The sequence below is a fragment of the Saccopteryx leptura genome, chromosome 4 (genome assembly GCF_036850995.1).
Source record: "Saccopteryx leptura isolate mSacLep1 chromosome 4, mSacLep1_pri_phased_curated, whole genome shotgun sequence".
Taxonomy (NCBI): Eukaryota; Metazoa; Chordata; class Mammalia; order Chiroptera; family Emballonuridae; genus Saccopteryx; species Saccopteryx leptura.
The window spans coordinates 165,401,714-165,416,164 of record NC_089506.1 but is presented as its reverse complement, the minus strand read 5'-3'; the positions used below and the strand labels follow the sequence as shown (position 1 = coordinate 165,416,164).

The window sequence follows — 14,451 nt, the reverse complement described above, 5'->3', positions numbered from 1 at the left end:
CTCTTTCCTCTTTATTCCACAAAAGACTTTTGAAAATAACTGTTTCTCCTCAATTTGCAATCTTACTTCTTCTTCAGAATACCAGATGAGTATTTACTGAGTTGGGTCCTTGAGAGAGGTGTTTATTGTATAGGACAAAAATATTACTACTGTTACTTCATGTTGCTACATGATTGGTTGATTATGCAGACATATCAGAACCTAAAATAATTGACAATAAAGCATTTAGAAATATACCAGAAATGTGCTGTTCATTTTGAATTTATCTTTTAAAATAACATAGGGCTGAGTCCTGGGGTTGGGAGGGTTGCTTGTTCCTGCTGGTTGCCAGACACGATGTTGCTGCAAGGTCCCACTGTCCTCCACAAATGGGAAAATATGCCTCATTTCTGTTCCGTGCTTGCTTACTGTCTTGCTTTTGAAACTTCCTGCAAGGAGAAAATGGGTAATGCTTACCCCCCACAGTTTCTATCTGTCTTACACACCGGTTTCATTAGCTTTCCGCCACTCTCCCTAAGAACAAAAAGATGTGTTTTCTCTTCAGAGGGGACAGACTTGATGGCTAGTCCAAGCAAAGCAACCTGGATTTTAGTGATTATGGCATTTCAGGGTGAGACTGCTAAAATTCCTTTCCTAGGTGTATTTACAACAATTATATTTTTGTTGATTTAATGACAGTATTGGTAATGGAAAAATGTATTTGTTAAGAATAATATTTATAGCCCTGGCCAGGTACTTCAGTTGGTTAGAACATTTTCCTGATGCACCAAGGTTGGAGGTTCAATCCCAGGTCGGGGCACATACAAGGACTTAACTAATCAATGCATGAATATGTGGAACAACAAATCAATGTTTCTCTCTAAAATTAATAAAGAAATAATTTTATTTAAAAATGTATATACGTACATGCACACATACACTATATATTCCTTTGAATATAAATTAGATTGTTGGTAATCAAGCTTTTGCCTTGGTGGATAAGGAGTTAGGCAGGAATCCTCTAGAAGTATTTTCCAGACAAATAGACTTTTAGAGTGAAGACTCATTGAATTGGCCTGGTAGCCAGAAAGCTAAGTATAGGATTCAATAGCCTCTTCTTGGGATTTCTAAATCTCATTCTATTAACTTGAATATTATTTGAGAAGAAAATAGGAAGGACGTTGTTTTCCTAGTCTTCAGATAAATAAAAATTAATTGAAGTTAGCTATCATCCTCTGTTAGGATTTTAAAGATTTTATCTATTGATTTTAGATAGAAGAACAGAGAAAGGGGAGGGGAAGGAGCAGGAAGCATCAACTTATAGTAGTTCAAGCCCAGGTTTTGGACCAGCGCCCTTAACATTTTAGGTCAATGCTTTCTTCACTGAGCCACCGCAGGTCAGGCCCCCATTAGGATTTTTTAAAATGTAAAATGCATATTTTTCATAGAATTCTTGGTTAATGCCTCTTATATTCATTTATAGAAATGTGACATTTTTTTAATAAAAAGTGTCAATGTTATTTCTTATTTTTAAGTAAAAAAGTTATCTCGGTATAAGCATTACATAATAAAACAACCAAATGTGATCTGCTTCTTTTCTTTCCTGTAAATGTTGGAGCAAAGATCATTTGACCTTTGACACAAACATGAATCTATAATGATATGGGAGAAAATAGGAGTCAAACAATGGCAGAACCATAGCCTTGTAAGAAGGTTTAATGAATTCAGCAGGGATGGCCCTTAAGCCTCAAATGGTTCACAGTTCAACCTAGCTAATTATCACTAAGGTCAGATTTATGTCGTGTCCCTGCTTTCATCAACCCATGTCATCTTTCTTCTTTCTGAATGAATATATGGGTCACTTTGTTCCCACTGCCTGTATTTTTTCCCTTCCCTAATCTAGAACTCCTTCCTCATGCTTTCTTTTTTAGGAACTAAAAGATGCCTTCACCTATTCTTTTCTCCCAGTTGTAGCATTAATTCATCTTATATAATTGCTATTTAAAATCACCTGTAAAAATTATTTTATTAGTTTTTGATAAAGCCAGAAAGTTGCTAAAATTAATGATAAAGTGCAAGTTTCCTGAGTATGGATACTTAAAGCATGTGGGAAATGCTTGGAATGGAGAATGTTGATTTATTTTCCTTCGTATCATATTATACTTATCTAATTATAAGCTTCCAAAGATATCAAATTAGGTGCTGTCTTCATATATATATAAAATTATTTCTCAAACAAAAATTTTAGTTAGTACATTGGGATGTTGAGAATCATTGTTAGCCAAAATAAAAACCATTCTTTTGACTTTTATAAATTGTCTTTACCTTCTGTAATTTATATAGCATCTTCTGAGAATTTGGCTTATCCAAAAAGAAATTCTGTGCCTTCCCAAGTGAGAAGGAGACCTTCTGTCAGCATCTTGTCTGAGTTCACTCCTTGGCTACGCAGGTCATGGGAGGTCTGTTGAACATCAGTCTTTGACTGAATCACAAAACTGGTATTGAGGGATAGGCAACTCCCAGAGTACAGAGGTTAAAGAGGCAATTAGTCACTACAAAGCTGAAATGTGGTGTCTTCTGGTAAGGAAATACTTAACTCTTTCCTGAACGCTGCCTGAAATCCCATCTTCTTGGTGCCTTTAAATCAGGGGTCGGGAACCTATGGCTCGCAAGCCAGACATGGCTATTTTGATGGCTGCATCTGGCTCACAGACAAATCTTTAATAAAAGAAATAATAACGTTAAAAATATAAAACAAGCCCTGGCTGGTTGGCTCAGTGGTAGAGCATTGGCCTGGCGTGCAGGAGTCCTGGGTTCGATTCCCAGCCAAGGCACACAGGAGGAGCACCCATCTGCTTCTCCACCCCTCCCCCTCTCCTTCCTCTCTGTCTCTCTCTTCCCCTCCCGCAGCCAAGGCTCCATTGGAGCAAAGTTGGCCTTGGCGCTGAGGATGGCTCCATGGCCTCTGCCTCAGGTGCTAGAATGGCTCTGGTTGCAACAGAGCAACGCCCCAGATGGGCAGAGCATTGCCTCCTGGTGGGCATGCCGGGTGGATCCCAGTCGGGCGCATGCGAGAGTCTGTCTGCCTCCTCGTTTTCAACTTCAGAAAAATACAAAAAAAATTAAATTAAATAAAACATTCTCATGTATTACAATCCATTCATTTCCTACCACTCATGTTCATGGTTGCAGGTGGCTGGAGCCAGTCACAGCTGTCCTCCGGGACAACACCAAATTTTTATTGGATAATGCGTAACATACACGGGTCATTGTATGGCTCTCACAGAATTACATTTTTAAATATGTGGTGTTCATGGCTCTCTCAGCCAAAAAGTTTCCCAACCCCTGCTTTATATTCCACTGAGATAATATTTTAAGCCATTTTAAAGTAAAGATGAGCTTAAAATGTCTATCTGATGTCTGTTGAATTAAAACTTTCTCATTAATGCTTACAGCAGTTAGGGTAAAAAGTGTGAGGATGGGCAGGGATATTATTATCAATTACATGTTTAATATTCCACCTAAATTTTATTTTAGTGGTTTGGGAGCTGTTGATCAAATAAGTTTGTAAATATGAGGTATATGTTTGTTAGCTTATATTTTGCATTGTGTATGGGAGACAGGCTGTACACTGGCAAGGTTTTATAGCCTAAAGCTTAGTTTTAAGACTAAACCTTTTCCACCCTTTTAATACTAAGATCTTTTCAAAACTAAGTTTTCCCCCACACCCTTGACTAAGTTTTTCCCCATGATGTGGGGTGGTGTACTCTTATAAGGAATCCCATTTATGCCTCAGATAAGTGACTTGTATCAGAGACTTCCTTATTTGTATATTGGCATAAAGGCTTTAATTTCTATACTATAAAATAAGGCAGACCAGGGACTTTCTCACTCCATTCCTGCCATCAGCATTGCAGAGGAGAGGCAGCCAAGATGGTGGAGTGCTGAAAAAGAAGCCAGTTTGTGCAGAGTTTGTGCAAAGAGAAGGAGATGGGGAGGCCCTGGCTGGTTGCCTCAGTGGTGGAGCATTGGCCTGGCGTGCAGGAGCCTGGGTTCGATTCCCGGCCAGGGCACACAGGAGAAGCGCCCATCTGCTTCTCCACCCCTCCCCCTCTCCTTCCTCTCTGTCTCTCTCTTCCCCTCCCGCAGCCAAGGCACCATTGGAGCAAAGTTGGCCCAGGCACTGAGGATGGCTCCATGGCCTCTGCCTCAGGTGCTAGAATGGCTCTGGTTGCAACAGAGCAACACCCCAGATGGGCAGAGCAGAGCCCCCTGGTGGGCATGCCGGGTGGATCCTGGTCGGGCACATGCAGGAGTCTGTCTGACTGCCTCCTGGTTTCCAACTTCAGAAAAATACAAAAAAAAAAAAGAGAGAGAGAGAGAGAAGGAGATGGGGAATGGAGGTAAATAAGGCTGGTGGGACCTTTGATTCTAGGAAACTCAGATGAGTCAGTGGCGTTAGGAGCCCTGAATGGAAAGGGAAGTGTTTTCCCACTGTGTGTATTTCTCACCCAACAGGTGCAAGCTAGAATTAAAGGTAATGACCCACCAGTTCTGGGCTCTATTGTTTCATTACCATCTGTTTGAATCTAATGCGAACCTGCGGGGTGGCGGGCGGCTGTAGTAGTGGCCGTGTCTACTGGCCATACCGGAGCTTAACAAGTCTTTTTGTCATATTTCTAGCTTTACCATTGAAGTTCTTATTTATTATATTATTGGCAGGGGGAAGGGCAGAGTGGGGTGGGGGGAGGTGTTTGTAGCTTGCCAGAATTTTGCCTTTGCCTTTTATGTATTTGCTGCTTTTACTCAGTAAATTCTTATTACATGTGGGATAATACAATATTTTCTTTTGCAATCTATTGTAAAATATGCCAGAATACTATAAAGATAGCGCCAGTCTTTACAGTATTGTCATTGTGCACTGCCTGGATTTCCCAAGAGTTGTTGGCTATAAATTGATGGAGCCCCCAAAAAGGCATAAGGAAAGAGGTGCTTTCTGAACTTTTCCCATTTAAAAGTAACTACATTTTTTTTCTTATTGAGAAATAAATACACTTCTAAATTCTGGAAGTCTTACACTTAATTTTTTTTTCTCTTTTTCTTCTAGCATTTCCTTTGGTCCTAAAATATAACTGTTTTTAGTTGACTTTCAATAAATATAGAGATAGTAATATGATTTTTCTGCTCTGAGGTGTCAACATTAATATCAACAGTAACAACTAAAATAAATAGTATTTGATTTGTAAAGGTCATAAGTATATTTTTATCATTTAATACCAATGTGGCTTTCTGATTATATCTTTTAACATTTTTAGTCCGGGTTGGTAGGTTTACTGGTAGAGCATCGGTGAGCATGTGGAAGTCCCGGGTTTGATTCCCAGTCAGGGCACACAGAAGCAACCATCTGCTTCTCCACCCCTCCCCCTCTCACTTCTCTCTTTCTCTCTCTCCCTCTTGCAGCCATGGTTCAACTGGAGCGAGTTGACCCCAGGCACTGAGAATGATTCCATGGCCTCACCTCAGACACTAAAATATATAGTTTGGAGCCACTGCCCAATGCCAGCATCGCCCAGTAGGGGGCTTGAGGGATAGATCCTGGTTGGTCAGGTTGCAGGCAGGAGTCAGTCTGACTCCCTGCCTCTCAATTAAAATAATTAGTTAAGGAAAGTTTTGGCTTTTTTTTTTTTTTTGCCTGTTGCATATTCTGAGGAATGCATAGACAATGTTAGCTTATGTTGTTATATAATGGTTCAGTGTAATTGTAAAAGGATGGAATGATAGCTAAAAATAAAAACAAGACTTTTGGATAAATATATCCAAAATATTAAAGCCAGAGCCAAGTTTATAACAAAAATGTTAGTTTGATCTTCCTTCCTCCCCTTTGGAAAAAACTTTAACCATCTTGTTTATTAGTAGCATAAAGAAAATGTGTATTTTTAAAATATTATAGGCTTTCTTCTATTTGAAAAACATTTTGAAAGTGCTCTAAGAAACATTTAAATTAAATTAAATTAAAACAGTTTGCTATATAAATGTATTTGCTAAATACAAAATATTTCTGTAAGAGCTAGCTTGTCTTAGTCCTAAGTATATTAGGAAATATTAGTTTGTTTTTGTATTAATCCTTTTTCAATGCTGACTCTTACTTTACTGTCCAGTCAGGAAACCTACTCATTGTTAGAGATGCTCAGGGGGATGATGGTCCAGAGAAAGCCAGCAGATGCCAATGTCTACTATGCCTTCCTCAGAGGTGGGACACCTCTGGTGGCAAAGATGCAAACTCATAAAATTTAAATTTCAATAACTTTTAAGTTTATAGGTCACTCATTGTGGTTTATCTCATTAAAAAAAAACTCTTCTCTTTTTGTATCTCTGTGCTAGAAAATGGGCATCAGTTTTCTACTGTTTATATAGCAAATACCTAAATTAATCTTAGATTCATTAATCGGGTATTGGCTTTCCAGAGACTAAAATTTGGTAATTGGTAAGTGAGAACTTAATGAGTGTCCCAAGATAATTATTGTTAACTGGTGGAGCTGGTGACATTTTTCATGTCTCTCCTAGTCTTTGCCCCATGGTAGATTAGAAGTATGGTTTGAGCAAATGCTTTAGTGCTTGAATTACAAGTCAACCTTTAAAAATAAAATCTCTATTGCAGTGAACATCTCTGTGAGATGTTCTATGAGAACATCTTTAGCAGTTTCCATAAAAATTGATTTAGTATATATTTGGTATTGTGTTAGTGAGATAGACAAACGTTTACAAGAAAATGTACCATAATACAAAGACCACAAAATATATCACTTAGATGGCATGTCTCACTTTCCCAAAGTAGTCTTTCATTTGTCGTTATGTGCAGTTGTTTAAGTTAAAGAATAAAAATAATTATTGCATGCTATTTCTATAAGGTTAAGGTGTTGTATTACTACAAAAAGTACCTATAAATAGAAAGTTCATAAATGAAACTATATTTACATGTTGTAAAGAGAAATGTAATATTAATGGATTCTTGAATTGATTAATCTTGTATTTGTTTACCTGGTAATCTATTATATATTTTCTGTACGTAGAAATCTTTTATACAGTTTGTTTTCTGAAAGCAGGGCATACCTGTAAAGCATGCCCATTCATTTGCTGCATTGGAATTGGATTATTCTTCAGTAAAACTTGATTTGAGGCTTTGGAAAAATCAGTCAGATATCATTATTCTTTTTGTAAGATGCCAAATTGCGTTTTGGTGACCTCTGCTATCATTTAAATGACCCGTATATGAGTTAGTCAGGAAGGGCTTACACAGCACGAATTAGACCGAATTTTTTCCCTTGTTGCTTTCTTGAGATCTTGTAAATCCTTTTTAATCTTTGTGTGTGTGTGTGTGTGTGTGTGTGTGTGTGTGTTGCCACTTCATATGCTTTTCCCCACTTACAATCTGTGTAACATGGGGGTGGCTCATTGCCTTGTTTAGCTTCAAGAAATGGTGAAAATGAAACTTTATTCCTGAAACCTCTGAATTGATCACTTTTACGATGCATTTGTATGTCAGGAGTTTTAAGGTCTGAGTTTCGTGTTTATTCAACCTTAAACATACCTAGCTCTCTCCCTGTTGCAATTATTTGCCAATTACTTTACAGCACTCTTTATACTTTTTGTTTTAAATCTATAGGGTTGTTTTGTCTTGTTGCATTTTTCCTTTGCTCAAAGATAGATCAATTATTCAAATATAAAAAAGACTTAGGCTCCTGCATCCAAAAATGATTGTGGGCTGCCTGTGCACGGATCATTCGTAATACAAAGAAAAAATTGCTGGAAGGCATCCCCCATGTTTTGAAGGGTCCAGCTGTCCCTTCCAAACACTGGAGTCTTCATATACTAGCTAAAAAATAAAAATAATTGTTTAAAGTGACTTGGAGAAGAACATCTTAAGGTTTATTTAGAAATTCACCAGGCCCCGTACTAATACATCTTTAATGGGGACATTTCTTTTCACACCTCTAAGGTGATTGAGCCTGTCCTTTCAAGTGAGATTTGCAAACCAGTGTCTGGCAGCTCCAATTAGCTTCTTTTGGGTTTGAAGCACATCACAAACAGTAACAAGGTCTCCTAGGACACTCCTTTTGCAAGCAATGTAGTCATATTTCCTCATTAGTTCTTTTCAATTGTCACTAATGCCATGTTCCTGCTTTTGAATAGGAAACTAAAAACATAAAATTTGGTATGTATGTTGAATGGGCCATTGTTTTCTATAATTCAAGGCTCTTTTGAATTCCTTTGATAGTTTTGAAGCTTACACAGCTTAATTCATTAACCTTTACCCTTCAAATAAATCAGGTGATTAGGAATCTTTTGCCAAGGAGACAGATTTTCCCTCCACTGAAACTAAGAAATACCTTCTCTTCTTTAAAATAAAAATACTACATAGCTCACAAAAAAAAACCTTTTTGTTGCTTTTCAGATTTCATCAAATGTTTCAGGTACATTTTAAAACATTATCAAAAGCAAGTGAGCACAAAATTATGTTATTACAAAAGATAATTCTGGATGCTTTGGAACAGGTTGGCCCTTTTTTGTACTCTAAAGGAGTGTATATAAATGTGCTCAACAGCTGTTACTCAAGAATTTACAATGGTTGCAATTTTTTTGTTCTCTTCAGAACCCTGCTGAAACATAAAATCAAGAAAATAATCTGAGGGGAGGCAATTCAGAATAAACTGCAATGTATTTAAATGAATCTAGGACATTTGATTTGGAGAAATTTTTCATATAGGCCCTCATTTATTAGAGAAGGCTGAGGGGGCTCCAAAGGTGGCTGCTCTGTGGTTCCACGGAGGTGAGACTGCAGTGTGTCTTCTGATTCCTTCTTTCCTCTTGTTAAGACATTTCCCTTTATTTCTCAGAACTCAGGAAGGTAGTGTAGTAGGCTTGTGTTTGATGTTCATGACTACTTTAACAGTATTTGATATTCTATATTTTTTTCTATGTCATTTTTCTATATTATGAATTTCCTTTTAATAATCTTATAGATTGTTACTCTCCCTAAGGGTATAGTTCTTTCCCAAAATTTTTTAATACCTTGGGTTGTCATGCAAGAAATGAGAAATCTTTAAATGTACTCACCCAATGAAAATGTCAGTCATATGTTATTCTGAGGTTTGTTCTTATGGATGGTGGGGAGAGGGAGGGGGAAGAATAGGAAATATTTGAATTCTGGATTATGAGTTTAGGGACTCATTGCTTGCCCCTAAGGATAAAACTATAGTTTATCACTGAAACTAATGAATGTTCTCCTATGTAATATCTGTGAATAGGAGAGAAGATGGAGAAGCAAAGGTTTTAAATGTGCTCTTTAGTTCTACCACTGACCTTTTTTTCTCTGACAGAGAGAGGGACAGACAGGGACAAAAGACAGGAAGGGAGAGAGATGGAAAGCATCAAGTCTTCATTGTAGCACCTTAGTTGTTCATTGATTGCTTTCTCATATGTGCCTTGATGGGGGGGGGAGTTAATGCAGAGCAAGTGACCTCTTGCTCGACCATGGGGGTCACGTCTGATCCCACACTCAATCCAGCGAACCTGTGTTCAAGCTGGTGAGCCCATTCTCAAGCCAGATGAGCCCACACTCAAGCTGGAGACCTCAGGGTTTTGAAACTGGGTCCTCTGTGTCCCAGTCTGACACTATCCAATGTGCCACTGCCTGGTCAGGCTATCACTCGCCTTCTTACTTAGTTTATTACTTTGCAAATATTTCTCTCTCTTATTGCTATGATTTTGAAAATACCTCTTTAAAAACTTATATGAACACCTGCAGTTTAAATAATTTTAAGTTTAAATGATCACTAAGCTTTAGTTTAAATAATTACTAAGCTTTACCACTTGTTTGTTGCCTGCATACAATATGTACAGTGAACTGAGAAATGCTCTGATGTTAATACACTAAAGGTCATGACTGCAGCCAAGACTCTTTCAAAACAGTAGAATTATGTAGAATAGATATGGTCCACAGACTCTTACTATGTTCGAGTATGTCTGTAAGTATATTTTAGAATAGACTATAAAAGTTTCAGGAGAAAAGGACGGTCACCAACCATGTTCCTTTCTTCATGACCTGCTGTCAGCACAGCCTGAACACCAGACCTAGACTGAACGCAGAGCTTCAGGCACTAGCCAGAGACCTGACATGAGCCTTCATTTCCACCAATTTGTAGTAATCAGTCAATACAAACCAGTTCCACTTTCAACTCTCAAAACAATAGCTTTCTTTGAGCCACTCAAATTAATACTAGTATTTTACTATTATATTAAGAGTGTCAGCCTGACCAGGCGGTGGTGCAGTGGATAGAGCATCGAACTGGGATGCAGAGGACCCAGGTTCGAAACCCTGAGGTCGCTAGCTTGAGTGTGGGGTTATCTGGTTTGAGCATAGCTTGCCAGCTTGAACCCAAGGTTGCTGGATTGAGCAAGAGGTCACTCAGTCTGCTGTAGCCCCCGAGTCAAGGCACATATGAGAAAGTAATCAATGAATAAATAAGGTGCCACAACAAAGAATTGATGCTTCTCATCTCTCTCCCTTCCTGTCTGCCCCTATCTGTCTCTCTCTCAATCTCTCTCTCTCTCTCTCTCTCTCTCTCTCTCTCTCTCTCTCTCACACACACACACACACACACACACACACACAGTTTAGATTCAGATTCACAGAGCCTGGAGTTTCTGTCCTTAAATATCACTTCAGTAAATAATGTGATATTTAAATTTAAAAAATTAAATTTTGCTACAAATCTCCCAAGAAATAGTGTTTTTCGCATGAATTCTGATTTGAAGAGTTTTGTGTTTTACATAACTTCTAGCATACTATAGTTAAAAATATTTGCAAAACTGTATGTAACTGAACTTTCAAAAACAGGAAAATCCTAGGTCAGGGGTCAGGAAACTTTTTGGCTGAGAGAGCCATGAACGCCACATATTTTAAAATGTAATTCCGTGAGAGCCATACAACGACCCATGTACGTTATGCATTATCCAATAAAAATTTGGTGTTGTCCCAGAGGACAGCTGTGATTGGCTCCAGCCACCATGAACATGAGCGGTAAGAAATGAATGGATTGTAATACATGAGAATGTTTTATATTTTTAACATTATTTTTTTTATTAAAGATTTGTCTGCGAGCCAGATGCAGCCATCAAAAGAGCCACATCTGGCTCGTGAGCACAGGTTCCCAAACCCTGTCCTAGGTGATCCTTTGTAAGAGCAAAAGATCTTAAATTTTTCTTTTTTTTATTGTTTTTTGGTCTAAAAGGTACTTTTTTTTTTTTACACAGAGACAGAGAGAGAGTCAGAGAGAGGGATAGATAGGGACAGACAGACAGGAACAGAGAGAGATGAGAAGCATCAATTATTAGTTTTTCGTTGCGACACCTTAGTTGTTTATTGATTGCTTTGCTTTCTCATATGTGCCTTGACCATGGGGCTACAATAGACTGAGTAACCCCTTGCTCGAGCCAGCAACCTTGGGTCCAAGCTGGTGAGCCTTGCTCAAACCAGATGAGCCCGTGCTCAAGCAGGCGACCTCGGGGTCTCGAACCTGGGTCCTCGGCATCCCAGTCCGACGCTCTATCCACTGCGCCACCGCCTGGTCAGGCTAAAAGGTACTTATTGCTTACTTCTAATTATGTCTTATCTCTCTGTTTATTGCCTCTTGAGTGAGCTAAATACGTTTGCAGTATCTATTTGAAACTTTTCTCTGTTGTGTAGGGAGGAAACCTCATGGCCTTCCATCAGTTTTAGGAGTTTTCATTCAGTGATCGATTCTTGTTTTATATGAAGACCAGTTCTTCTGGCCTATGAAATAGCATTTGATCTGATCTGGATTGTACAATAAATTCAATTTGTGTTATTTGCTGTTTGCAAATAGACTATTTTTTTCTGCTCTGTATGTCTTTGTGTTCAAATGTACTTATAACATAGTTAATATAGAATCAAGTGGCAGAAACATAAATTGGTTATTCAATTTGTTTAGAGTTTTTATTCATAATAATATATAAAATCAGGCATTTTGAACTACTTGAAGAGAACATGAGAACAAAATAAATGATATAAAGATTATTTCTGCACTAATTTATTTCCCTTTGTTTTAAGTTTTCTGTTTCCTTTTTTGGTAGATAATAGAGGACAGTGAGATATGTATCTTTGATATGACAAAAAGTAGTCAGACTGGCATTTTAACTACTAAAGATTTGTAAACATCTGGAGCCTTGATTTTTACCTTAGCATGTGAAAATTAATGTTTAAAGTTGTATGTAAAACATGGTTATTGCCTGTAATGTTTTATTTTTGCTTCTTTACTTTCTTTTTTCTGAGTTTATTCAAATGTTATGTTAAAGGCAAATTACATGGAATTAGATTTTTTAATTTCTCTTTATAAAAATCTGTATTGATCATCCTTACATTCTGTCAATGTTTTAAGTTTTCTTTTATAGCCATGGAAGTCCTTATCAATTTTAACATAAAATTTTTTTAAATAGCCAAAAGAGAATGTATATTCAGTTATTCTGAGGAACTTTGAAATTTTTATTATTCTATTCAAACAATATTTTCTAAAAATATATTTTAAAGAAAAATGTCCCTTTTTTATAATTTAACATTCAATATGAATTATGTGAAGTAAAATTGTATACAATTTCTTGACATTTTGAGAAGATACCTACAAATAAGCCGACTGCAAATAAAATATCTGAAAAGCAGAGACGGATACTCAGTAATCTTTTGATTGATTATACACATAAGCATCAAATTACTTGATCCTTACTTCCTAGAAAAGGTTAATGACTCTTTTTGCTTTTACCCTTTTACTTAACTGTTATTTATAAAGATTAGAACAGGGGCTGTGCTGAAGGGTGCATGTGCCTGTGTGTCACTATGATCGCACAGGTTTTTCTGAGATTGTGGGGAATGGAGCCACAAAATGGACAGTGTTGTTAATCATTATTTTTAAAGTTCATTCAATTCTGTACTACATGTTCCACTAAGGCTATTAAAGCAGAGTGCACCATTTGAAAACTTTTTAACTCAAACCAGAAAAGACTATAAATCTTCCATATCTCTATCAATATTATTTAAGTGACCTGTAGCTATGCAATAAGTGATTTAAAATATTAAGAGTAAACCATTTTAAATTAAAAGATTTTAAAGTTCTTATGTGTGCAGATTTTTCTTTCTATATTCAGTGTTACATATTTTTAAAACATTTTTATTTTAGGCTAAGTAAAAAATTCACAATAATTGTGTTTTGGTGTTACCAAACCTCATATTAATAATTGAACCATAACAGTATTACCATCCACCTATAATGACCATCTGTCTGTAGTCCACAGTTTCATTATAATCATTTTTATATTAATTTATTATATAAATGACATGTTCATTGTATAGCATGTGTCTATTAGTCTTTTATTACCAACCGTAACCATACTTTTTTAGGAATAGCTCTTTTTTCATCTCTTTGGTTTTAAAAAATGCACTAGTTGTAAATGTATTTAATTAAAGTCATTTAGAGCACTTGAGTTTAAAGCAGGGAATATAATACCTTTTCCTGAAACACCTTTAAAGAGGCTTGTTGAAAGAAGAGAGCTGTGGCAGTCATCTAATACTGACCTCTTCCTGTTATAGTCCTGGCCAACTCTTACCTATTTAACTTGTAACGCATTAGTGTAACTCACCACTTTTTTGTGTGTTTTAGGTGTGTGGAGGTCATTGCAAAGGAAGGACAGAACCTGAAAGAGCTGTATTTGGTGTCCTGTAAAATCACAGATTATGGTATGTAATCACAGCCATTGTTCTGATCCTTTTCAAGAATAAAAAGTTACAAAATTTTTGAAAGATTTTAAAAACAAATCAAGAGTACTATCTCATAGAGACTTTTTATCTTTATTTGAGCTAACCCTGAGCATTCAAAAACAATGTCCAGAAATCATGAGACTAAACCAGAGTGAAATGAACACGTTTATCAATTTACTGCATGTGAGTCACACCCATGTGCACATGCACACTCACATAGGATTGAAAATCTGGTAAAAGATCTTGAATCAATGAAAATAAATATGATATTTAAACATTTGAAATAATAAATACAACTAAAAATTATTACATTGAGTTGATTTGCTCAATTTAATGTCATGTCAGATGCATTCCTGCTGATGTTCCAAATGCCAGACTTAATGCTTTACAGTTTTGAAAGCATTGAAAATGTTTGGAAATGTAGAGAGTAAAAGAAAGGGTATACATTTGTATGCAGCGTGTGTTTTTATTTTTAATTTATTTATTTTAGAAAGTGGGGAGAGAGAGAGAGAAGGGAGGAGGAACAGGAAGCATCAGCTCCCATATGTGCTTTGACCAGGCCAGCCCAGGGTTTCAGACCGACAACGTCAGCGTTCCAGGTTGACGCTTTCTCCCCAGGCCACCACAGGCCAGGCCTGCAAGGT

The 14,451-nt window shown here is 37.0% G+C and overlaps 1 protein-coding gene and 1 non-coding gene across 2 annotated transcripts in view; both read left to right on the top strand.

Annotated features, from left to right (window-relative positions):
* Positions 1-14,451, top strand: part of FBXL17 (F-box and leucine rich repeat protein 17) — a 685,599-nt gene that overhangs the window by 465,936 nt on the left and 205,212 nt on the right. Inside the window, exon 7 of the mRNA XM_066381970.1 lies at positions 13,710-13,786. Within this exon, the coding sequence (XP_066238067.1) occupies positions 13,710-13,786 (77 nt within the window). The remainder of the gene's footprint in view (positions 1-13,709; positions 13,787-14,451) is intronic.
* LOC136404666 (small nucleolar RNA SNORA71) lies at positions 7,717-7,848 on the top strand. Its single transcript, XR_010751381.1, has one exon. It is a non-coding gene; the product is annotated as a small nucleolar RNA SNORA71 (small nucleolar RNA).